Raw genomic sequence first — 26837 nt, 5'->3', positions numbered from 1 at the left:
ATTTGTCATTTAACATCTATAATTTATATAGGTAATACAAATTTTAGGTTATTCTGTTTCTAATAAGATAATTCTGTATAATAACTTTATACAATATGAACAAGTTGTTTATATCTTCATCAATATTTTAATTGCCAGAGGTTCCTATATCTAAATTCCTTGGATTTACATAGCACGCTTGGGATTCTGAAGACATCAATAAAAATCAATCAGCTTAACATTACATTGGTCTTGTGAGGCAAACATGTCTACTGGTTGGTAAATACAGGCATGGCATAATTCCTTTCCCAAAGCAAATCAATCAATTTCTCCAGAAAAGCTGGAGAAGCCATTTGTTTCTTGTGTGTTATAGCTGAACATTAATCACAGTACGAATCCTTATCTTCAGACATTCCTGTTCAGTTAAGGTAAAGATGCAGAGTCAACTTCAACTGAGTAGCCATTGGAAAGTTTCCTCTGGTTTTCTTAGCAGAGCTAAAATTCAAATCAGTGTTTTTAAATGTTTGTTTTAATTTGGGCTTTGTTGGAACCATGAGGAATACATTTTCACTGATGGTCTTGATAAATCTTTCCAGACCTCATATAAAAACATGTTTATGTATCCCCAAGAGAGCCTATGGACTAAATTATTAGTATTTCTGTGATTAAACCTTAACTAACCTAAAGTTGAATGCTTTACTTAGATTCAGTCATACAGCTTACTTGTATAGTGCATTTACTTATTGAACTGATTATGTAGCTCAGAGTGAGAGAACTGCAGGAGGAAGAGGTTGTAGAAGTGTTAGAATATTCCAATTTTCTGTAGCTATTTAGCAGTTGGGTTTTTTTCTTTTTAATTATGAAAAAAAGAGTCAAAGTAAAAATAATAGTTAAAATCACTGAAGCACGGGACTTCAAATCTGGGTTTTCAATTTATTGTATGAAATATGAGTATGTCTGTGCATCTGTGTGCCTGTGTAAAGCAAATTTCTTCAATTCTTCCTTAAATGTTGCTTCTTACCATACAGTCTTTATTTCACAATGCTCTGTTTCATAAAGCTTGCTTGGCTGAGTGTTCTCCTGGTTGCTAAATCCTTCTGCTGCAGGTCAGAGGCAGGGTAAGGTGCAATAGCCTCCCCCTTCCCTCCTTCCTTCTTTGAAAGGGCTTTGTCACCAGCACATAAATTTGCACTGCCATGCAGCCATTTTAGGGCTTCACTTCATCTGCCTGCTCCTCCCAATTGGCACAAATTACTTAATATTATTGCCCCCCATCTCCTGTGGTGTTGTGAACTCCAATTTAATCACCCTTACATGTTAATCCAAATCAACTATATCGTGCTTTGCTAAATAATTATTTATTGAGAGATTTAAGCTTGAAAAGTGGATCTACTCTGTATGGTGGTCTTCTCTTTATACAGGATTATCCCAACAGATGACCTCATGACTTTCAATACCTCTTCTTACACTTCTGCTACAATATATGAAGACAACAGCTAATAGAGGAGTCAGAAAAGCTGCCCATTCAAAATTCAGTTCATGGTCTGAGTTTTATGTTACACCACCTTAGTTCAGTGACCTTTTCTTGTAATTGCTCATTTCAGAAAAAAACACCCAAACCACTCAGAAAGACAATTTATTGACTAGAACAAGTGGTGAGATTGGCAGGAATAGAAGATATTTCCTATCTGATCTTGTAAGCATGCATTACAGGTCACTGCTTTACCTTTCATAAAGTATCAGAGGGAGGAAAAATTTGGAAGCTGAGGAAAAAACATTATGCAGACTTGATGTAGCAAATGGCAGGGCAGGGCTGCTGGCAGCAGCAGGTCCCAATGACCAGCAGAGAAACAGGAGGGGATGTGCAGGTCACAGCTCAGTGCAGGAAGGGCAGGGAGCAAGCCAGGAGCAGCCTGGGACATTCTTGGCCCCCACTTGCTCATGGTATAGCTCAGCTTCAGTGGGGATCCTGGGAAGGGGCACACAGGTGGGGGTCTCAGGAGAAATGGCCAGAAAAAATAAAGTACAATAATGCAAGGTCCTGATGAGGGTGTGGATTAATGACAGAAAGTGTAAGAGCTTTTTAAGTGGCATTGGTACAAAATGAAATGTTACCCTCAGAGCCCATTCCTCTCTCACAGGGGAGAACTTGTATTTACTCTGCAAGGACATATTTCCATGGGCTGTGCTCAGGCCACAGCTGGCTATCTTACAAAGTAGAGATGTTTTCTTTTGACTTTGGTGGAAAGGCAGATACAGACAAGCAAAAGGATGGCATTTAATTTCCAAAATTAATGGGCCTCACTAATCCTACCCTAAAGCCTTTCATCCTACCGGGAAAAAAAAAGCAGACAACATCTTACCTTGAATTAGTTAATTGAGGGCAGTGCAGTTTTCAGTGATTGGATCAAGCGAAGGACCAACCATTTTTCATGCGCAAAGTTAATGTGTAAATAGTGTTTCCAAGTAGCTCCAATTATTTAAAGCCTATGAAACATGATCTCTGAAAAACATAAGGCAGAAAGCTTAAATTTGGGTCCTATGATGTGTTGTGTATCTTTCTCCTTGACTTTTGAAAGGCTGAATGGTAAATAGGAAAATTTTTTTATTTCGGTTTATAAACCTGGGGGTTTACAGTTTCAATAACAGCTGGGATCGTCCTAAAATTCATGGGGAACTTTGATTAAGCATGTAATACAGAATTTATTAGCAATTAAAAACTACTGGATGGTCCATTTGTCATCCATGTCTTAGAACAGGACCTTGAAAGGCAGTGCATTAAAAGAAATATGTGTATGCACTGACATTCTGTTCTTATATTATTTAACCTATTGGTCCCATAGGTTTATTTAATAGAAGCAGCTACTTGGAAAGTTAAATCTTTTAAAGAGTATCACCTTTCCAGAAGTTTTTTGTGAAAGTGATTTCATACTTTTAACAGGTTTTGTATAATCATCAATTTATATTTTTTGCTTTCAGTCAAGCTGTGAGGTTAAGTTATGTTAAATTAATAAAAAAATGATCTCCCATATTTTATTCAATGCTTTGAACTTCTTAATAATTCCAGTTGTACATATATCCAGAAAATTAATAGTATTAGAGCACATAATGCTGTGGAAGTGGCTAATAAATATGGGATTGTTCTCTGTATGGATACCTCCCACACACCCCTTTGAAATTCATTCTACCTAGAGCCATAATTTGCAAGGTATTTGTTAGATCTTTTCAAAATAGAGCTTTCCATAAAAATATATTTAGAATGCAAAGTGTTATTTAGAGATATATGTCAGACTGTTCCTGTTTTACTTATGTCCCAGGTAAAAAATGTTTTTTAAAATCTTGTCTGCCAGGAAAGTTTTATACAAAAAAAAGTGCTGTTATGCTGTCCATATGGTGCATTTTATTCTATCAATGTGAGAAGTTGTTTGTTGCTATTTGTTGTCTTGTTGTTTTTCTGGGGTTTTTTTCCCAAAGGGGGTGCTTTATGCTCTGTCAGTTTTTCTGTCCCTGAATAACCTTTGAATCTAATTTAACAAGGGAGTAATCTTGACAATTTTGAGTTGCTATGAGCTGTGAAAATCTGCATTTGGCTCAGGTAGAAAGACTTGATTTCATGAGGGAATTGAAAAGCAAGCAAAAAGAGAGAGGCAGATACTGCTTGGGCAGTGAGTGATCTCCCAGCCCTCAACAACCCACAAAGTCCTGCCCTCTAAGAGTGAGAGAGATGTGCAGTGAAATGAAGAATGCATACTGGTGAGATTTGGGGATTTAGGACATACATCTTTAGGATGTCAGGTTTCTTCAGGTCTACTTTTTGAAGATAAACTGGTTTAAATATAATATAATGGATATCTCTGTGTAGGAATCAGTGAGTAGATATCAAAGCTACTCCTTTACAGGACTTGTAGAGGTAAGCTGTGACTGCCAGCACAAGTCATGTCTTTGTATTTTGTTTGTTTCCTATGACACTGTTGAAAGCATATACTACATAGAAAAATTCAGTGGCTTGAATCCATATCATCATATTCATCTAAAAGCACCACTACTGGAGTTGCAAAATTTCTTGACAAAGCCAAAGAGATCATGTTTGCCAGAGAAAATCAGTTTCTAAATGCTTCCACTGCTTGTGTGTTACTTTTTAATAATGGCAAACAAAGCTATTAGCATCCTATGCCACACGTGAACACATCTTTGTGTTCCAATAGAGCCCTCCTACAGGTACACACTAGGAAAGAGGAACTTTACCTAAGTTATCCTTGCCTTTCTGTTTTTAAAATTAATTCCTGCTCAGGCATTAATAAAACCTGCTCAGGTTTTCTGATCCGTGACATGGCCGCACAACAGAGCAGAACCAACGCCAATTCCAGTGACGGTGGTGAGGGATGTTCACAGAAAACTCCTCTGTCCCTCAAATTCTGTGCCTCTTGTATTTAAGTTTAGTAAAATGCAACAGGTGAGAGTTACATTCTATATTTCAGAAGGATCTCAGCCTGTAGATCACAGCACTGTGTGCCTTGAGCTCAGGTAGGGCTCTGTGAAAGAGGAGACGCATGAGTGCCCAGTGTAGGCAGTTGCACCATGAGAGGGGAGTCACTTTCTAAAAATAGATCTATACATGAGTTCCTTTAATTTTAAAAAATGTATTCTATTTTGGTTTCCTCTTTGTTCTTTAAATTTCATTTGTGGAAGCTAAGGATACAATAGTAGTCACACAAAATAAGAAAACCAGTAGAAAGGGACAACAACCTATAAAACTTTAGTCCAGCTCAGATCCGGATTTAAATTTTTCAGCTAGTTCTCTTCATATGATAAGCTGACTTATCATAAGATCAAATCCCTTTTGCCTGAATTTAGTGGTAGGATGTGGAAGATTATATAATTTGGGTTGGAGAATGATACAAAGCAGTTTTTATAGCTGTTCAGTTCTCCATAGTCAGGTATTGAGTTATGATATCAATATGAGAAAATGCACTGTATGCTCTGATTTATTTAATTTTTCTGGCATAATTCTAGCTGGTTTTCATCACAGAATTCTTCCTCTACAAGAAGCTGGATTGATTGTGGTCTTTGGTGAAGGTGGAGTTTTGCCAAATAGGATTTTATACTCAGCTTTATACTCTGATAGGGGAATTCTCCATGGCAGGGTGGTGATTTAGTTAGTTAAAGTGAATGCATGTAACTAAGTGTCCCAGTATTCACAACTCAAGTTATCTTTCCTAATAGAAGGTAAATATTTTTATTGTAAATGAGTTTGAGCCTTTACAGACCAGGTCTATTAGATCATCCTGGAAATTTCAGTGCTGCTTGATGGCTGTATGGTTCCCTCTAACTGAGCTCCAGGTACTAAGTGACAGAACCATTTTGCAGTAAACAAAGTTTATTCCACTACAAGAAATCACAGAGAGTACTGGGGCATGGAATCAAGTTGGTAAGTGCAATTTCCTTTCTAAACAGCAGCTGTTCTGGGAGCTTACAGTATGCCATGCTATCCTGGAGGAACCTGGCTGATTCTCTTCTCATAAGCCTGAGAGTTTAACAGGCAACATATAAAATCTCAGGGCTCATTTATGGCCAGACCAACCAAAACAGCTCACTTTTGTATCAAATGTGTACTAATGTTTGTACAAGCTGGAAAGTCTTGTACCATCTTGGGCAGGTAAAATTATGGCTTACCAGGACGGTTTCTGGTTTCTTCAGGATGGTACCATGAAAGCTAGCAGCCAAAAGAGATATTGAATGATATTTGTAGGGACCTGTCTGACTCTTCTGGGGAAGAGCATTTGCTCTTCAACACAACTGTGTTGTTTGCTAGAATTGGCTGCCTGAGTAGTTTGAGCAGCAATTGTTGAGCAGCCTCCTCTGGGAGTCAGGTTTAATGCTTTTCATAATATTGTCCTCCATCCCCCGCCCCCAAAATGTCAGACCATGTCTTTAACAGAAGCACAGTCAGCATAGATTTAGAATAGAAAGATTATTTTGTTGTTTCTGTTTCTTCCTGGTCTTTTTGCATGAGTCTGAAGGATACATTGAACTGGAGAGCTAATAGGCAGAAACTGCCTTTATAAGGAATTCTCAAGCAACATTCTCATGATTGCTGTCCTATGATAACCTCAAGCAATGTCTCTGGCTTACTCTTATGATAAATGTTTTATTTATCCTTCCCTAAACAGGGGGGGTCAAATTAGTTGCCTTTCTTACAAGATTTACTTGATTTACGAGATGCATTTCTTTAAGATTTATTTGTGGTAGATAAGTAGGGAACTAATCAGTAATCTATTCCATCAGCTTCAGCTACAGACATCTCAGCTGCTCCTCTTCTTACTCAGACTATTGCAGACTAGGAACAGGCCTCCCCCTTGGCTCAGGAGCTCTGTCATCATCTGTCCCTTCCTGATTGGTCTCAAGTTCTAAATCACCCCACCTGTTCCTTAAACAATAATTAGGGCCATTAACCTCTGTCTCTCAGGGCTACATACTGGGACAATCCAGCTGATTTACCTCCAGTGAATTTTTTAAAGCTTGCAAAAGATTGCTGCTGTAAGCAGATAGAGGTAAAAGGCCAAAAGGAAGAGCAAGAACAAGCATTCTCAAATTGTACCCTATACTTCTCACTAGGCAATATGCTCCTCTCTTGCATATGCAAAAAAATTGTGTTGTATTCCTGTTGTGTTCCTAGCTTCCCCCTAGAAAAAACAGTCTTTAATATGTCATTTATTACCATAATCAGTTGTAAATGGCTGTTCAGTACTATGCAGATTATTTTGGGTTACATTCCTGTCATTTATCAATTGGTTTGCTTTTTTTCCTGAGTCTGTCTCTCAGTATGTTACTGTTACTGGGGTTTTTTTGTTGGTTTTTTCCTTTAAGGTGTGCTTCTGAAGATGTAAATGATTGGTCAGAAGAAAAGAGTTACAGGACTGTCTCCTCTCACCTATTCTGGCATAGGACTGTGGTGACTGAGCAACACAAACTGTAGGAGGGAGGGCCTAAAATTCTCCTAAATGATGGAGACAGATGAGTTGGAGTTCCCTTCTCCACTGCTTCCACCAATTGATATTAATCTCCTTCCCAATTATTTGCACTTATGCCGTGCTCAGACTGGAAAGGAGAAAGGTGTGAGAAATTATGAAATGCCATTGTGTAGGAACAAACTAGGAAGAGGAAATCAGCTCAGAGAAGAACTTATGATGAATTCAGAAAGAGCACACCAAGAAAAGTCCATTGTTAAACCATTTTCCTCTCTCATCCCAATCATCACTTCTAGTTCCTTGTTATTTCCAACTTTTGTTGTGTGCACTGTGTTCATCCTTCTCATATGAGTTAGGATACAAAATGCTGCATGTCCTTCTGTATTAGAAAATACAGGTGCACAGCTCAGCATATAACTACGTGTTTAATAAGTCCAGCTGCTGCCTGGCCTTAGGCAGACATTTTAGGGAGTTGCTGAGTTCCTGGATGTCAAATAGCCAGAGTCTTGACAAGGATGGGACAGAGGCACCCTTTGTCTTCATGGCTTTCTTTCTCTTTACCTAGTGAGAACAAGTGATACTCTTGTCTGCTGTGCTTACAGCACACAAACCCTGCAGTGATGTTGTGTTATTATTTCTGCATCTGCCTCTGCTGTCAGTCTCTAGCAGTGTCTTTTGAAACTTTCTACAACCTGGAAGCCTCTTGTGCACTTTTCATCTCTAGCTTTTCTAGGATACAATAGAAACAGGGGAACAAGGTGATTGTCAACAACCAAAAATCAGTCTTTTCTTCTGGATTCCTGATATAACTCAAACTCTTTCATTTGTGAATGTATTTGCCCCCTGGGAACTTTTTGTTGCATTAAAGGAGTAGAAAACTGCCACGGTAAGGACTGTGAGGAAGAAAAAGACAGTGAATTAAAGGGGCAGGTACAAATTCTACATTCTCTGTGGTCATAGTATTCTTGGCAAGACTTCACCTGTAGTCATAGATTCAAGGAGTGTTATTTATAAATAAACACATAGTTTCCAAATAAACACATAGTTTCCAAGTGTATATTATTGCTTTGGGACTTGAGGAGATAGCCCTATATTTTTGTAGAATCATGGAATGATTTGGCTTAATCAGGAAACCTTGACCTTTGGAAGGAACCTTGAAGATCATCTACTTTCAACCCCCCTGCTGTGGAGCTGAGCACCTTTCACTTGACCAGTCAGAACTGCATTGTTCCTGGCCTTGAACAATTCCAGGGATGGGGCATACACAACTTCTCTGGGAAACATTTTCCAGTGCCTCACCAACCTCACAGAATTTTTTCCCAATACCAAATCTAATCCTAATTTCTTTCTCCTTTGTCTCCTAATTACATTCTCCCTTTTCCTATCACTAAATGCCCTTGTAAATAGTTTTTCTTAATCTTTCTTGTAGGCTCCCTTCAGGTACAGGAAGGCCACAAATGGATCATCCCAAAGCCTTCTCTTTTCCAGGTTGAAAAAACCCAATTTTCTGAGTCTTTTCCCATATGAGAAGTGCTCCATCCCTGTGATCAACTTGCTGTCCCTCTTCTGGACTCGTTCCAACAGGTCTATGTATTTTAGGGACTGAAGAAGAAAACAGGTTATTGAACTGTTTTGATGTCACAGCTTAAATTTATGGCAAGAGGAAGCAGAGAGAAATTTAGGGAGGAAGAAATGAAGGGAATAGTATTAAAGACAAGAGAAGAAATCAAGAAAAGACTGAAGCAAAAAGGAACTAAAGGCATAATGAGTTCAAAGATAAAGAATGAAAAGACTTAGGAGAAAGCAACATGGAAAAAATAGCTGAAAATGAACCAAAGGGCATGAATATAAAGAATAGCACAGAATGGGAAAAAAAAAATTATGACAGCTTTCTAGTTAATTGTAGATGTCGTACAAGTGGCCTATGACTAAGTTGCATTGAATTGCATGTGCTCTGTATTCCCTTTATTCCTTACTGTTAAAGTGAGGAAAGGGATTCTTCTTGTGTTTTCCAGCAGCAATATGCTCAAGATTAAAACAGAGCATCCAGTGATGCTGCATTGACAAGAAACTCCACTCTTCTGTATTTATGACAACATTATTTCCCTACATACAGATACCGATAAGAAATTAAAATTATAGAAATAAAACAATAAGCTTAGCACATTTAAGCTACTGCTCAAGAAATTCTGTCACTCCTGTATCTTCTGGTTTTTGCTGATATTAGCTTCTTACCTAAGTAAGACTTCAGAGGACATTGCAGTATTCAGTAACTACTTCTGTTTTGAAAGCTGGCAAAACAGAGATATTTTCAAACAGTAGAGGTAACACTGTTGGTGTGCAAGTGGGATCTTTAATGGATAGACTGGGTTTTGTCAGGAATTCTGCTGTTTCCTCACTGGAGAGTTGGAGCTTGCCTGTTTTATCCTTGTTGACATTTTTATATCTTAAACCTCTCTCAGATTAGGACAGGCTGCAAAGAGGGGAGCGAGAGTCTTGGGACCTACATTGTAATTGTCATTGTGATATTCAGGTCTTAAAAATGTTCTCCATTTTAGTGACTTCCTGAATGTGTTGTCTGCATTTGAAGTTTCATTCTCAATTTAAATAGAGTGAGAAGAAATTAATAGTCCAGTGTTTTTTACAAATTTTTTACAAAAAAATATTTTGTAGCTCTTACCAGCCAGTTGTCTAACAATTAACCAAAGAATTGCTGCTCAGAAATGCTCATTACCTGCCTGTAATGTGAACCATAGTAGTCACTGAAATATATTCCATAAGAAAAACGTTCACTAATCCTCATACACTGCTATTTCATTGAAAAAGGAAAATAAAAGCCCCCATACCCTGACAAAGGGAAAGCTGTGGAATCTGAATGGAAACTGTAAAGAGTTTTGGCAAAAGACCAAAATTTCACCAAAACTTGGATATTATAGTTTTCCAATAGAAGTTTTAGGTTGATGGATTTTGCCAAAAGCGCAAAACCAATGTGGGGCTCTCTCAGGCTCTTGGCTTCACTGAGCTATGATACTACCTGCCAAGTATGCTATTATTGTCCTGGGAAACTCACTGATTAGGTGTTGCTGACTTTGATAATAAAGTAAGGTTGTTTTCTTTTTCTTATTCTTATTTTGCACTGTAAGATCTTAAAAGGGTGTAAATTAATTCAGATCGTCTGGTTTGATTTTGGGTGTACTATAGAAAGTGTTTAAATACTCTGTCAGCACAGTTTGCAGAAATCCAGAAATTTGTGATGAAACTTTCCTATGTGGCAACCTGTGTTTTTCAAATTCTCAGAAACTCTGCCAGATCCTTTTAGAGCTTCAAATTAGCAGTGTATGTTGCCAAAAATAATTTAATCTTTTATTTGAGTCTGTCACCATTTCAGTTCGACTTTTCAACTCCCACAAAGGACATTGTATTTTTTCCAAAGACACAGCAGCCACATTTTGCAATATGACTAGTTATAGGGGGTTATATTAATATGTTCTTTTAGTGTTTGGTTGAAAAAGCCTGTCTTCCTACATCAGTTACAGGAGTTCTTGAAGTTCATTAATGAAACAACTTTGTAAAATAAAAGCTATTTAGTAGCTAAGAAGTAGGCAAGTCTCCTGCTCTGTTAAATCAGCTCTGCTCTGGTACTCTCAATACTGGTGTACTAGGGTGATTTGGAGATACATATTCTGATTCCCCCAAAAATTCTCCTCCTTTAGAATGGCTGGGGAAGGAGCAGGAGCTTTCCTGGAGATGCCCAATCAAGTAATAAAGGACTGGTTGTAGAAAAATTAGAAAGAAGCTCTTTAAACTATAGCCTGTAAATACACTTTATTCTTCTATTGAATGAGAATTCTCAGTTGCCTTTCTTTTTTTATTCTCTATTTAATTTTTGAGGTTGTTTCTATTAGGATAAAGTGATATATTTTGATATTGGTCAATACCAGTGGGGAGAGGCCTAGGGCAGACTGTATTTTACCTAAAAGGAGAAACTAGCATAGGAAGGTATGTGTCTCAGATGGTCTTTCAATTATTTCTTATCTTTCAATTATCCAAACTTCTATTTATCCAGATAAACCCACTGGAATGAAAGTGTCTGGGTAATTTATAGTTTCCTTTTGGCTAATAAATGTGCTTCTGTTGAAAGGGATATTATAAGCAAACATAATATGGAATAGATTGGAAAATTACTGAGAAAGAATAAGCAGATAATCTTAGAAACAGTCAGTGTTCTCTCAGGGACTACTGTAAAAAAAAATGACTCTGGAGAGAAGATCATGCCAAGGATAATTTGAGAGCAGAATCTTTTTATTTCTTAGTTCCTGTTGAAAATAGCTGAACAGTTTGTTTCTGGAAGTCACATTGTTAACACAGAGCAAAGAAAAAAGATCTTTTAATATTTCAGTGTAATAGAAGTTTTGTGTAAAAAAGTCCTTTACAACTTAACACTTCACATGTTAGATAACATTTTTTAGAGTAAAACCTATGAAACTCTAGCTTTCAGCTCTCCATTCTTCCCATAAAAATGCTGTTGTCCTCATGCTCCAAATAGCAGAATTGCACACAAGGATGCCTTCCCATTGTCAAGGGTGAAATTTTATAAAAGAGCTGACAATTATTGTGTCAGTTGCAAAGGTATGGGTAAGATGAACAAATATGTGAGGAGTTTATAAAAAGGAGTTTAATTGGATCTTGAAATAAATGGGAGATGCTGGAATTGTATTTGGGAATTCAGTGTCTTCCCTGTAATGAGAAAAGAAGAGATGGACAGTAAAGTTCCACACATGTGATGATATGGAGGTTTAAAGGGGCCATGAAAAAGGATAGTAACAGTAAAGTCTGGAAGATAGAAAAGCATAGGATTTAAGAGAGGTTGTGGAAAGAAAATGGCTTATTAATGCAAAATAATAGAGACTTGGACTGCTATCTATAAAAGCTGATAGCAAATTCCTTATGATAATAGCTAAACCTGAGTATTCAGTTATGCCTCCTGCCTTCTATTTGAATTGAGGAGAAAAAATTAGGATTTTTTTTATGGTTTCAAGTATTTCAATAACAAAAGAGCATGCATATGCCAAAAATATTTAATGTTTTCTAATGTGTTATTTATATTACAAATATTATAGATTTAATGAAAAAAAAATAAAACCAAAGTGAAACACAGCTACCTCCTGTAGGCAAGTTCCCTGCTATATGGAGTACTCACAGTTTGCAAAGGAATGAAGTGGAACTCTAACAATGCAATATTAATTTCAAATATATTTTTAAGGGAAAATTATAGGACATGAATTTTCCCTTTCAGGCTTAGCTTTATAATTTTTTTATATGTCAAAGAAAAGGCATGCTTCTCATTCATACCAGTTTACCAAAAGCTAGTTTTTATGAATTTTTGAAAAACTTGGTCATATGTAGAATTGGTTAAAAATGTAAATGTGAAAAAAAAAATTAAAATAAAATTCTAATTTTATTGATAATTTTGGAAAAAATCAATCAAATCCATTGTCATCAGAATGTTCTAATCCCTTTCTGTGTCATATGAATAATTTCTATGAAAGTATTTTTGCTACACAATAGCACATGGGAAAGTATACCGAAAAGCACAAATAATTTGCAAGAGTAGTTGCTGAAATTGTAGATTTTTGTGTATTCAGTAGCAGAAAGGGAAATACTGAAATGTAGGAAAAAGAAGAAAGAGCTGGATGTAGAACTGGGAACAAGCAGAATTGTGTTAGCTTTCGAATAGGGTTTTATGTATTCATTAAAAAGATTTAGTAACTTTTAGCGATGTGGAGGCAGATTTCTAGAAGAGAATCATGCAGAGCCAGTAAAGTGTTTTCATCTCTGCCTGCCTCCTAACCCCTTTCCTTTCCATGCAGCATGGAGACCTCTGCTGCTGTCTTGCCAGCTCTTCAAATGCTCAAGTCTCTCTTGCTCACAGGAGTTCTGTGGTTCATGAGTGTCTGATGTAACTAACTGAAAGAGTTACACACTACTCAAATATGGATGTAAAAGTCTCCAACTAAATGTAAATGCAAAATGTAATGCAAATGTGAAAAATGAAGCTTTGTTTAAAAAAAAAAAGAATTGCCACGCTTCCATCAGAGGCATTTTTCCCTGAAAAGGTGGTGTCTTTTGTTCCATGTTGGCATTTTAAAGTCAGAAAGACATGATTTTTCCAGTTTTGGTCATTACAAATAGTCACCCTCAGTAATTAGCTTTCTATCACTGAATTAGTTTTGGTTAGGTAATCAAGTGCCATCTTTGTACACTCACCAGGGTAGCCAAGAGTCTCTGCGGGGAGAAGCTTCCTGCAGTGAGTTCATGTGGTGTCATCCTCCAAACCCTGTCCAATGACCATACACCAGTGTTGAACCCCAGCAGGCACTGAAGCACTGTGGTAGACTTTATATTTTTAAATGTTACAGATTACTTCTGCTTTAGTCCTCATAAAATAACAGCACAACTTTGGTTGGCAACTGTGGGGTTTCTGCACTGCTGTCTTTTGCATCTTTGGGGTATTCTACAAATAAAGGGATAAGGTTTTTCTGCTGCAAGCGTGCTAGAAATTGATCAAAAAATAATGAAATATATTTTTCATAGAAAGACATCAAATGGAATGCATTTTAGAGTTTTGGGAGTTGCTCTTTGAGAAGGTTTCAACTCAGATGGAAAATATCCATGAAAAACATGGGTTTCATAGCATAAATGAATTTATTGGGAAGAGAAGACCGAGGGGAGGGGATGTGATAACAGTCCTCAGTTGTTGGAAAGAGTCTCATGAAGAGGGAAGAGAATGGTCTCTTCTCCCAAAACCACACCTTTCCTCCATTGCAATCTGTGGTAGACACATGAAAAAGAAATAGGCTTAATACATTTATGAAAGTCAGAGGTTGGTCTTAAAAATGTTTTAATAGTTGTGAAGACAGGGAAACACTGGTGCAGTTTGTCTGGGGGATGTATGACATCTCTGGCACTGGAAGTCTTAAGATAAAAACTGGGAAAACAGTGGTCAGGATTGGCCATCTGACCTTGTTCTGGTGCAGCAATATAAAATAGATGATACTGTGATGTCATCCCAGATCTCCTCTTCTATGATTTGACTTCAGGTGAATGTTGTTGCTAACTTATAATGTCTTAGAAAGAGATTGGTATTTCATGTTATAACCTCCTAAAAACAGGTCATTAGGCATGAACCTTTACTTTCATTTTGATAAAGCAGTACTGCCTAGTACTTATTATTGCAAGGAAGAAATAAAAATGATGAACTCTGAACCTTCAACAAAAGGGTAAGGACAAAGTGGTCACAATATAAATAGCAGCATCTCAGTATTTTTAAGACTGCTGGATAATCATCTAAATGTTTGGGGAGGGCAATAATCTTGTCTTTGGCCTTGGCTTCATTTGTTCTCACTGACTACTTTCTCATTGCTGTCACTTTTTTTTCCAACCCTCGGTTTTTAAGCACAAAACGTCCACCTGTGAAACATCCTACATTTACTAATGCTTCTACTCCACCAAGATGTAATCTTTTATTGATATTAACAGAGATGTGTATGCTCCCCTCCACACTCATACTTTCGTGTCAGCACAAAGGTTTTTGCTTTCAGGTGGTGAGCTGAAACCAAGAACTGATTCTTGTCTTAAGTAGGCTGGCAAATATTAGAAAAAACCAAATCCACAAACAAATAAGCAAAACCAAAACATTTTAACTAAGTTCCCTTCTTCAGTCTAGTTTACTGCAGGACTTCAGTCTAGTTTACTGGAAAATGTATTTGTCAAGGTCTGTGGAGGAATCTGAATGAGCATGTTCCTGTCTGTCTAAGGTGGGAGCAGCCTTTTGAAAGGACAGTGCAAGACCTAAAATTGGGTATTGTGTATGAATTGTGAGTTGTCCTCTGCTCTCCCACCCCTTGTTTAGCACTGCAGCTACTTAATAGAGTAGCAAAAGGAAATCCTTATTGGCTTTTGCACTGTTGCGGTGTGACGTAATAGCCTGTCCATCCTGGATCTTTCCCCAGGTGTGCCAACAACCCCTCCCTTCCCCTCTCCTTGCCCTCTGCTGAGAGCTGTCCATCAGTCTTGGCATTCCAGAAAGGGCATAGTGTGATTGGCAGAGTTCAAAAGATGCCTCTCAGCCCTGGGGACACTGGGCCATCCAGGTGTCAGTTGTCCCCTGAGACTTCCCCCCCCTTACCTGGTTGGTGGGATCTCTACCCCTCCCTCCCCCTCTCCCTGGGGTTAAAAAGACCCAGCAACCACGGAGTTCCCTTGTTCTGTTGGAGCTGTTGCTGCATTCAGGGGCCTGTGTGCCAGGAATGAAGCTCTGGATCGGAACCCTCCAGCAGAACCCGACTCCTTTTCCTTCACCTCACCTTGAAGCCTCTCCACCAGAGGTAAACCTGAGCTCCTGCATGCCTGGACTTCTCCCAAGCACCCAGCTGCAGCATCCAGCTGGGAGAAGGTGTCTCTGAGGTGAAACCACCACCTTGGTCAAGCAGCAAGGCCAGATGAGCCCAGGCACGTTGCCATCCGGCTAGATTGGTATTTACTTCCAATATTGCACAACTGCAGAGTCAACACAAGTGAGAGACATCTCTTGCTTCTCTGAATCAGTATTCATCTATGTAGAAGTACAGAAAGGTAAAAATTTTGTTCTTAACTGAGCTTTTGCAAACTCCAAGTGAGCTTTTTTTCTTCCTCAGTTTGCTAATGAAACAGCTAGGGGAAAAACACCTCTTTTTCCTGGTACTGTACACAGTCTTCAAATTCACAGTGAATAAATATGGATTCCTGCCATGCAACTTTCTCAGACTGTTTTTCCCCACAGTTCATTTAAGATGCTAAAGTTGTTGTTTAAATAAAAACTTTAGAGAAGATGTTGGGCAGGGCTCTCTATGCAATACTTTCTTTAATAACCAAACAAAACAAAACAGAGCTGAAAACAAAAAAAACCATCCCGACTGTTGCATTTTTAAAAGATATACTTAAGCCATTTTGACCTGAATTTGTTTCCTTCACAAAAGGAAATCTCAATGCTGGTGCATAATTTATGATCTTGGCATCCAGCCGAAACATATGTACATACTGAAATCACTTTTGCATCTGTTTAACTTTGTGCACATGAGTACTCTAATTGGATTTAGTCTGATGAAATGACACATGTGAGATCAAGTGTCTGCACAACAAGGATTGCAGTTAGTAGGTTTCTTTAGGGCAGCAGCTTCTATGCTTTTTGTGGTGCCTAACACATGAAATGGCTTTTTGATTATCTCAAAGACTTCTGCATGCTATGCAGCTGTAGTGATGGGTGAAACAAAGAACTACAGAAGAACAAGTCTTGCAGCATAGGTCAGATCTGCTACTGCATAACACTGTACAAAAGTAGCAATTAATTCATTGTAACTTTCTTTTTTAAAAAAATATCTTTTGATAATTTCTTTAGGTTTAAGGGAAATCACTGTTTCCTTTGTTACAGGCTACCAGGCTGCAGCTGTTGGCCTTCTGGTAGCCATTGGCCCAGTTAAACATTTTTGCTTGCACATGCCAGACACTCTGATAAAACACAACCATCACCTCCTTTAGGATGGACCCTGAACTTATCTGACTGGGTAGCAATGTAGATACCATCTTCACAAGACAAGCTATCAGTGTATCAAGAACTGGAGTTTTGTTTTTTGCTGCTCTTGCAAGCCTTATCTTCCCATGCCATCTTGCATTTGCCATCTTGAACCCTGGCTAATTCCTTGCCCCAGAAGGGGTGATGCTGAACTTGCTACTTGTTGAAGCTGTTTTTATCCCCAGGCCAGCTCTTCTGGTTTGTTCTCATGTTTTCTCACTCTTCCTACATCTCCTGTAAGGGTCTAGGGAATGAAGAGTGAAGAGACTCAGGGAAGGCGATGGGAAAGACTGCGAGTTCTGATATTAGGAGCATTAGGGATTAAAAACTGGAACTCCAGGTCATGGGTACTGTGAGAATATAGTCTGGGAGGATAAAGAAAAAAGGAAGGCTTGAAACATGAGTGCTGTTAAGGCAAGGCAAGTGACTCTAAAACACTCTGTACTCTAAAACACTCTGTACACTCTGATGGTGTACAGAGGAGCAAAGATGGAAATGAAAACAGGAAAAGGGAAAAGAAGAAGCTGAAGTAAGACTATAAGGCAAAAAAATATACCTTACGGATGAATGGTTTTGTTTTTCTTTCCCTTCTACCTCACTGTCCAGATTAATTCTCTTGCTGGCGAAATACCCTGAAATAAAGATAATTTTAGGAAGCTCAGAATGTGGTTCAAAGCATGCCATTTGAAATATATTTTTATTTGAAGGAATATGCTCCTGACTTTTGCTGACATTAAGGGAGGAGGCATCTAAAAAAAGTGTGTGTGTGTGAAATTTGTCATGTGATACCTGATTCAGACTACAGAATGCTTTGAAGCAAGAGAGAAAAATATTGAAATATTACAGCATTAAAATATAGAAATAAAATTTTGTTCTGATTGACTTAAATGTGAATCTGATGACTGGTGGAGATACTTTCTGATATGTTTGTGTGGCTGGGGAAAAGCTTTGATCTTTTTTATGTTGTAGAATGCTAAGTTGTGGAAGGCTTTCTGTTACTGATGCCTTTTTATGGTCTGCAGTTTGAAGTGTATGCAGTGGGAACAGTCAGCTGAGGACTTAATATTGCAAGGGAAAATGCACTGTATTAACTTTTGGTAATAGGAAATTTTTTGGTCCTACAAGTGGATACACTCTATTGAGATGGTCATCTGTTTTATCCAACAAAATGAATTTCTGCTCAGGGGAAAGTTCTGAATGCTGATTTTCAAAGAGGAAATGGTTTTACTACATGATTCTCAGAGAGCATTCAAAATGTAAACCTACACATCTCCATTCTGGGGTTTTGCAAGTGAAACTAGAACATAATCATGTCCTTATTTTGAATAAATTTTTGCATCTCTTGATAATATTTAATATTCATTGGATGAATAACAGTGTTTCCTACTTAAATCCTCTTTGCCTTGAAATGTTTAAATTTTAATTCTTTGGAGTTTTGTTCAAATCAGCTATCCCTTATTTACATCTTGATTAATACAAAAAAAAAGTTAGTATTTATAGGAAACTTCTGTAGGTAGTACTTACACAAGTCTGTATGGCAAAGATTTCATATTAACTGTAGTCATTATGGGTAATTAATTTGATAATAGATTTACTGAATTTGCAGTTGGTCACATTTTTTAAAGAACTGAAATTAATATAATTGTGCATTGTTTGCTCTTGGAAAGATTAGGAGCACTTTATATTGAACAAAGAATAAAAAGAATTCATGGAATTCTTGAAATATTTACTGAGCATTTTTTGATAAGTAAGACCTTATTTTTGCTGAGAATTTTTACAAGCATATTCTTTTTCTCTATTTTCAGTCCCCTGCACATAGCTATTCAAGCTATGACTCTGGCAAGAATGAGAGTGTAGGCAGAGGTGCTGAAGATCTGTCTCTGAATCGAGGAGATGAGGATGAGGATGACCATGACGAGCAAGAAGATCCTGAGAAGGTTAATGAATCAGATGGGGTAGAAGCTGAGCGACTGAAAGCTTTTAACGTAAGCCCTCTTGCACTCACCTTGTTTACTTCTCCTGTTCCTTTTGCATTGTTGTTTTTGGGTAAGTCTGACAATATTAAAGGCACATTAATTTGCGGGATTTATTTCAATTATTATTTTAATGCACATTAAACTCTTGCCAACAGACGACAGATTTGCTGTGTTTCATTTAGAATTTTGAGGCAGAGTGCTATCTTTACCAGTGATGAAAACAAAGCTTTGTTCTCTATGTGCATGTGTGACCATGTGTGTTGCTGTGTGGATGTGCATGTTCACCCACTGAATGGAAAGAGGCTGTAGCTAGTTTTGTCAGGAGACCATTCTAGTGGTCAGCTGTTCTCTATTTCTTTCTCAATGTATATAATTATGCATGAAAACACAAGCAATTGTTCAAACAAAGAAAAAAATGTGAGTCAGTTCAATAAAATGATTAGCAATCACAGCTTATTGTTAATAATGAAACTTAAGTAGTGCCTATTTTCACAGTCTGTTCTGGTTTATCTCACAAGTTCTGTATCCTATAGACTTTTCTTTTCTTGTCTATTTTTTTAAACCCAACCCACCCCCACCCCAAATAACCCTTTAAAGAACTGTTTGCTTTATATTTCTGGCTTCCCATTACAAAGCTCTTCAGTGGATAGAAAACAAAAACTGTCTTCCTATCAGTAATCAAGCCAGGAAGCTAGGAAGAGAAGAGAGCTGCCCTCCAAACCCATCTCCTCTGTCTCCCTCTTGCCAACAGATGTTTGTCAGGCTGTTTGTAGATGAAAACTTGGACCGAATGGTCCCAATCTCTAAGCAGCCCAAAGAAAAGATCCAGGCTATCATTGACTCATGCAGGCGACAATTCCCTGAGTATCAAGAGCGTGCCAGAAAACGCATACGTACTTACCTCAAGTCCTGCAGGCGGATGAAAAGAAGTGGTTTTGAGATGGTGAGTTTTGACTTAAAACCCAGCCCTAGTTTCCATCAAAACCCCATATGTAAATCCATGGCACTATTTTGTTTTCATCTTAGCGTCTTTATTTTTTGTTTGGTTTTTTTTTTTTTTTTTTGGTAATACCAGGTCAGAGATTTCTTTTTCCCCTCCTTCATTCTTCCTGAATTTATTCCCCTTGATTTAAAAGTGCTATAGGACAGTAGAGTTCACAAAATGAACTAATATGGATCTATAGGAAAAGAAGAAAAAAGCAAGGCATAAGGAGGGAAACTGAACTATGTACTATGCAGTGACTTATTTATTACTATAAGTTGCAGTTACAGATTTTTGCCTGGAAAAGTCTTGCTGTAAGATGGATTTTTCTCTAAAATGCCTCTGCTATCTGGATTCCAGTGAGCTCTGTAAAATTGACCCTCAAGAAAATGCCCAGCATAGTAACATCATAGTGGCAATGGTTTGGCTTTGGGTGTTTTCTTGTACACCTTAGCCAGTTGCTTATCAGTGAAAGTTACTCCTTTGAAATCGTTCAGTTGATATATAGGTGTGCAAAACATATTTAACGGTTGTGAACCAAACATGTTTGGCCAAACTTACAATTTGAGCATCCCAACAGTTTAGTAGTTATTATTGAACCAAATCTCATGAAGATTATAATGGTATACAACTGACAGTGTTTTCAGACATTGTTATTTTACTATTACTCAGTAGCACAAAAATGGGTAAATAAAGTCTTCTCATTAACTGGCAGCTTCATTATCTCTAGAAAACGTTTGTATTTCCAAAATGGAGGAAAGTCAGAAGAAACTAGATAGCTACACACCTTGTGTTTAATGTCTTAGCTAGCTCTCTGGCCTTAAGATGACAACAAAAACACTTCATTATTAAAAACAGATATCATTTAGTGATTAAACATACCATTTTTTTTTTAATGAATCATCTGCAAACCCATTGATTACATTAAAATCATTGGAGATGATTGCATTTTACTGTTTTTCTCTTTCTCTCTGTCTTTCTCTTTCCTGCAGTTTTTTGCAGAATATTTATGAGTACCATATGTTGTTTAAGATGGTAGCTGACAGTTTTAAGAACAAAATATCAAGCTTATTTGTAGGGTAAGACCACTATTTGATAACATCAAAAGCAAAGACAGAAAGTAAATTTTTGTGTGTGTTTTGGATTCAAATCAACGGCATGGTTTTATTATTTGAAACATTGGGATAGCATTGTTTCTGAACAATGGAAGCTCAGATGAAGAAAGACAGGTAGAATAAAGGACATCTGTACAGCCAGACATGCCAAAGATTGACTGGTGGTGTACATGGCAGATTGTTTAGCCCTAACAAAAAAAACCCAAACCAAACCAAAACAAACAAACAAAAAAGGACAGATAGAAAATAAATATTTACTACAATATACTAAGTAGTATGAAATTGCATCTACTCACTGACAATAATTCATCAACATAAATTTCAGCTTTCATGAAGCCAAATATTTTATTTAGCTGTACTGTCAATTGAAAATACTTCCGAAATTAGCCAATGCTAGCAAGTCTCCTCACTGTTCCAATTTATGGCCTTATTACTATCATTTTTCGTGCTGATGAGCAGTTATGTAAACTGGCTCATTTTTGTCATCTGAAACACTTGTGCAACTGTTTTGCAATATGAAGAACGGGCTACAGTTTAATCCATGAGACCTGGGTTGGCTTGACTTCAGTGCACATTTGCAAATGTTACTTTCATATGAATAAAGGTTGCAGGATCAAATTTTTCCTGGAAGGGGAAAAGGAGCAGAGATTATTAGGAATATGATCCAAACAGGAAATCTTTATAGCTCAGAAAGAGTTCCTGGTTTTATAATAAGAGTTTATGATGGGCTTTATGTCCTTTTAAACAAACAAATCACCCTCTAAAACATTGACTTTTTACCCATGAATGGAAGTGACAAGGCACTGGAACTCATGCCAAAGACTGCAGCCCTCTTGGGCCTGAAGGGATATTTGTCCTGTGTCCCTGTTTGCAGGTAGGAATACAAGCCAAAGACTATCCAAAGTCTCTAGAGGAGCTCCCATCAGCTTCCTAAGAGAATAAGCAGCATTTTATGTGTATGTCTTGAATAATTCTGAAATTCAGTGTGTATCCCTTTGAGTTTTTAAATTATTTTCTGATTTCTAAGTTACTGTATCATCATCTCTTGATTATAGGCATTTTTAAAAATGCTACCATGGACAGAGGCATTGATTGTTTTAATCTTGACTACTTGATTGTTTTAAACATCCTTACCATTTTGGTAATGGAGAAGAAACACCTTTTCTGGATAATAACATTTGTTCAAAACAATCATGAAGGGACATGATGGTGTTGTTTTGAATAAGGGGCTACCCTCAAATACAGCAAACCAGAATAATGATCTACTCAATATCAGTACCAGTACCATTGTTATATTAAATAGGATGTCAGATAATAACCTCCATGGGAGATGTCTTTTGTTATACACATGTTAAATACAAGTTTTTTATTTTGTTCAGGTTCAAAAATGCTACATTTTGACCATTTAGTTGCACGAGAAAAAGAGAATATTCTCTTTTATGGCATATGACAGTTCAGACTGGGTGTGGAACTGTGCAGTTATCTACAGCATCATACTGGAAAGTGAAGAGAAAATGTAAACACTGTGTTAAATTAGTGTAAAACTGCATGAAAAAGATGAAAAAGCAAGCCTGGAGCCTGATTCTGTCAGTAATTTGCTGCCTGTAATCCCAATGACAGTTCTTGCTGCATAACAGGCCAGTTCTAGCTTTGAGGCAATAAAAAAGGCTCAGTCTCATGAGTGTTCATGTTGTTAATTAACATGATTCTTAGTATTATTATGTTTAAGAGATTAGTTATAGTTATTCTGCTTCTCCTTGTGACAGATAGCTGTCTGTGGACTCTCAGGCAGCTTGCATAGCTTCTTGTTACAAATATGCCTTTGAGAAGCTCTCTTTCTGCACTGGAAAAGCTCTGCCCATTTGACTGTGCAGATGAAGCTGTGCAGTTTTCATTCTGACACAAGCACATACCTCAATGAGGCACTCAGTTTTTCTCATGAATCGTAAGATTTTTTTCTCCTCCCGCTGTCTCTTGCTAATGGACTCTTGAGAATGTTCTCTTACTAAATTCCACAAACTTGCTCAGAAGCTTTCCTTGGGAGGGAAGTCTGTCAAATACCAAAATCACTGGCTTTTGTGTGGGATTTCTAGGTTGTGCTTCTGCCTGCATTGTGCTGTATTGCTTTGAGAACGTAAAAGTTTTTGATATTCTTAAAGAAATTATTTCTTTTTCTCTTCATTAGCCCAGAAACAAAAGAAAAAAATTACTTCCTCGCTTTCAAGGACTGATGTCAACAAGAATTCCTGTATATGCGTTAGGTGTTTTGTGACCTCTGTAGGGTATGCAAGAGAAATTTTCTCCCTGCAATATTCAGATGGCCTGTTTCACTGTTTTTCAAATCCTTTGTTTAGACTTGTCCCAGCCTCTGTGAAAAAGAATTGCCAATTAAAAAGGGTTAGTAGACAGATGCTGGAGATATGTGCTATGCATTTATTTAGATATAGTCCAGAAAAACTTTAGATACTAGAAATAATCAAATGAGGTTCAATTTTCTTAATAGTTACATTTTCTTACTACTCTCTGCTTCCTCCCATCTTCACAATCTCCTATGATCAATCTCACTACATTCAATTTGAAATTGCATCTTACAGTATCTTTTTCACAGATATGCCATTTTTTCTGCGAGCATCCCAATGCAAGAATAAGATTTTCTCGTTCACTAAGAGATCCACCCTTTATTTTTAAGAAAAAGGAAACCCTCCTTCTAAATACTACTGTAATACAAAACAATAGTATCAAAGAGCAATGTGTTCTGTGTTGGAGAGAAAGGTCATAAATGCATCTCATTGTCCAAAGACAAGTTTGGATGTGTGGGAGAAGAGTCACACTGTGCCCAAAGACAGTTCCTGATCCAGGTCCCAGTGTTGCTCATCCCAGCTCCTTCTGTCCTATTGCCAGCCTCCAGAACAAATAACAGAGCTCTGTATCTTTCACTGCTGCTGTCACTTCGTTGTGCCAGTTGGCTGAGGGAGGTGTTTTAACAATTTGCAACTGTGCTCATGTTAATCAAGGTGTTTTGAATGTGTCTAGTGGCTTGTCATGTGTCTGTACTGAGACTGAGCAAGTTCGGTGGGAACTGGTTTCCAGAAGGGGGAGGTTTTCTGAGATATGCCTCATTAAGATTACTTGGGTTAGGTGTCTAGGTTCTGCTTTTTAGTTTTAGAAAGAGGAATCTTTCAATATTTACTGAATTTAGTGCTGAAAAGTCCAGCTGCCCTTGCAGTCACATGAGTTTTCAGTCTTCCAGGCTTTTATGTCTGGAAAGGTCATAAGCATTTTCAGGAAAATGAGGATCTGTGGATTTAGGGATGCGTATCTAATTGATTAACAAGCTGGGAAGCATTAAGAAAATTATCACAATAACAGTTACATGAAGTTACAAATACTAATAGAGTTGTTGCTTTGTATTATACCCAAACTCTGTCAGTTGGGCACTTCCCTTTCTGAGCATCTCTCCCTTTTTTGGTAGTGGCTAACTTACTTAAGTCTGATGGGCAACTTGATTGAAATAGGCCAAAGCTACACTCTAATGAAATTTGACTTTTACCATTAGATCTCATATAGTCTTGAAAAAATATTCTAGGATCAGTTTTTCTAAGGCTCTTAGATATGCTGTTCTTTTTTTTCCACCACAGACCAGTTAAGTGAATACTTGTGTGATTTTTAAGAATTTCCTCCTAAATCTTCCCCAGATAACTTTTGCTTTTTAATGACTTTTCAAAGTATAGGCAATTTTGGAAAAGTGAGCAGTTGAAGAAGTAACATTTTTTCCATTAGCCTTGCAAAATGTGAAGAAGTTAGCTTAAAAAAAGGCATGGTATTTGGAAAAATAGGATTAAAACTAAAAGTGAAAAATACCTACTAACCTGATAGGACTTAGTCTTCTACATCCTGTGAAAGAGGAAAATATAGGAACCAAATTTTGACATTTATTTAAATTTTTTGTTGAATTTAGAATAAAAGTAATCCCCTCTGAAATAGCAGTAAACTCTGATGTAGAACAAAATCAAAGAACCTATTCTTTGTTTTTGATTGACAAACAAAGAATAGGTTAAAAGAATGTTTACTCTGTTTACCTGTAAACTTGAAATCAGAAAAAAAAATAGTAAACATTTCAGTGTTTTTTGATACTGTGATTCTGACTTAGATTGAGAGCTCTTGCTGCAGTGTTACTTGATTTACTGGCCTGTGCCAATGGTTTAAGGATAGGAAGCCAATTCAGTGTATTATTTTAGGGGAAAGAGTAAATAATGTTAAATCATACTCAGTTTTCCTAAGTCCCCAGGAGTTTTGCTAGTAAAGTGCTATCAGTGTTCAATACAATCCTCACCTGACTCTGAAGGAGTTCGGTCAGCAGGATGATTCCTGGAGTTCTCTGTCATATGAAATACCAGATAACTCTGAGAGAGAGATAATTGTGCCTAGGTTTGTTACAGAAATTAGGTGACTTTGGCTCCCTCAGCAGTCAGTGAAGCACTTAGATGAACCAGTCTGGAGAGGTTCATCCCCAGGTGTCTCATAAGTCAATAATGAAACTAAAAAGAAGCCTGGACGATTACTTTTGACAAAATACTTTATATTTATGTAAATAAAGTCAGATGGATATTCTTGCTGTTGTTCACATAGGTAGTTAAAAATTTCCACTTGCCCCGTTGAAATTGCTCAAATAGGCAGAGCCAGACTTGGTCCCATATGTAGGCAAAGCAGCAGCAACAGCAGCATGGTGGTTGATTAGAAAGAGTCATTTGCTAAACTTTTAGACAGAAATATGGATTTGTTAAGATATACTTGGATTTATTTAGGTGCCATCATAATCAGGGTGCAATGTTTCAATTCAATGTATTTCAAAACTGAAAACTTAAAAAAGTGATTTGAACATCACTAGATGTTTCAAAAAGCCTCTTCTGTCATTTAAGAAAATATTTGTCGCTATTTCACTGAATCCTCTAGTAGGTGTTACAATTAGGTGTTTATCACAAGACTGCGAGACCAAGCAAAATATAGCAAACCCAACTGAAATGCAGGGCTACAGGCATTAAAATGCCAGTCCAGTTGTTCATATTCCACTATTCTGTATGAACAAATCATAGAATTACAAAATGGTTTGGGTTGGAAGTGGCTTTACTATTCATCTAGTTCCAACCCCTCTTCCATGGGTAGGGACATCTTTCACTAGAGGAGGTTCCTCAAAACTCCACCCAACCTGGCCTTGAACGCTTCCAGGAATGGAACATCCTCAGCTTTTCTAGGCAACAAAATCCAGTGTCTCACCCCTCTCACAGCAAGGAATTTCTTCCCAATATCTAATCTAAATCTACCCTCTTCCAGTTTGTGACCACTATAAAAGTACATCTAATATAGTGCAGTACTGTACTTCAATCTTTAAATTCAAAAATACTCTCTAGAAGGGTTTCTGAATCCTTTGCTATTGTGCTGTGCAGGACAGTTCTGTTATACATTTCACTGCATTATTCTGATTAAAAACTCTTATTTGAATATCGTGTCTTCCCTGTCTTGTAATCTATTTTGCATGTTTTCTATAAAAAAGTACTATTTAGGTATTGCACACTGTTAGAAATATGTTGGGCATTTTAGGACATGGTGTTAGATCTTAATAATTTATTATGAAAGAGTTGTGGCATATTTGCAGTATTTAATTTTGAAAATGAATTGGTCTTGCAATACCTGAGGAAAAAGCTGACATGCAGTAGAGCACTAGGGAGTGTCTAATTTTTGGGAGCCCAATATGCAAAGAAGTGCTTAGTGGTACCTTTGGAAAAATTCAGTTACTGTCAGTGAGGCATCTTAGGCATTCATCTTCAATTTTGGATGCCAAATCACTTTGGAAAATTTTAAACCATTTTTTTTTCCAAATTTGAGTAATAGTTAAAATACTTCCTCATTCTCACATTTATATTAATCTCCCAAGTGTCAAGCAATAGGAATAGGGGAAATGGCCTCAACTTGTGCCAGGGCAGATTTAGATTGGCTATTAGGAAAAATTCCTTCATTTGAAGGTGAAGTATTGGAATAGACTGTGCAAGGAAGTGGTGGAGTTGCTGTCCCTGGAGGTGTTTAAAAGAAATGTGGATGCAGCACTTGGGGAGAATTGGGAGTGTTGTGTTAATGGTTGGACTCAATGATCTTACAATGATCTTGGTCTTTTCCAACCTAAATGATTCTGTGACTCTATGATTTATATTA

The 26837-nt window shown here is 37.3% G+C and overlaps 1 protein-coding gene across 5 annotated transcripts in view; it reads left to right on the top strand.

Annotated features, from left to right (window-relative positions):
- NOL4 (nucleolar protein 4) overlaps nucleotides 1-26837 on the top strand; it is a 189326-nt gene that overhangs the window by 121998 nt on the left and 40491 nt on the right. For 4 of the 5 annotated variants that reach the window (XM_071418921.1, XM_071418911.1, XM_071418938.1 and 1 more), the window contains 2 exons: nucleotides 18363-18542; nucleotides 19285-19476. In XM_071418921.1, the coding sequence (XP_071275022.1) occupies nucleotides 18363-18542; nucleotides 19285-19476 (372 nt within the window). The remainder of the gene's footprint in view (nucleotides 1-18362; nucleotides 18543-19284; nucleotides 19477-26837) is intronic. The other variant, XM_071418929.1, reaches the window with a different exon arrangement.

The sequence above is a fragment of the Agelaius tricolor genome, unplaced genomic scaffold (assembly GCF_023055355.1).
Source record: "Agelaius tricolor isolate 1412-34295 unplaced genomic scaffold, bAgeTri1.0.p SCAF_2, whole genome shotgun sequence".
Lineage (NCBI taxonomy): Eukaryota > Metazoa > Chordata > Aves > Passeriformes > Icteridae > Agelaius > Agelaius tricolor.
This window is presented reverse-complemented; position numbering and strand designations above follow the sequence as displayed.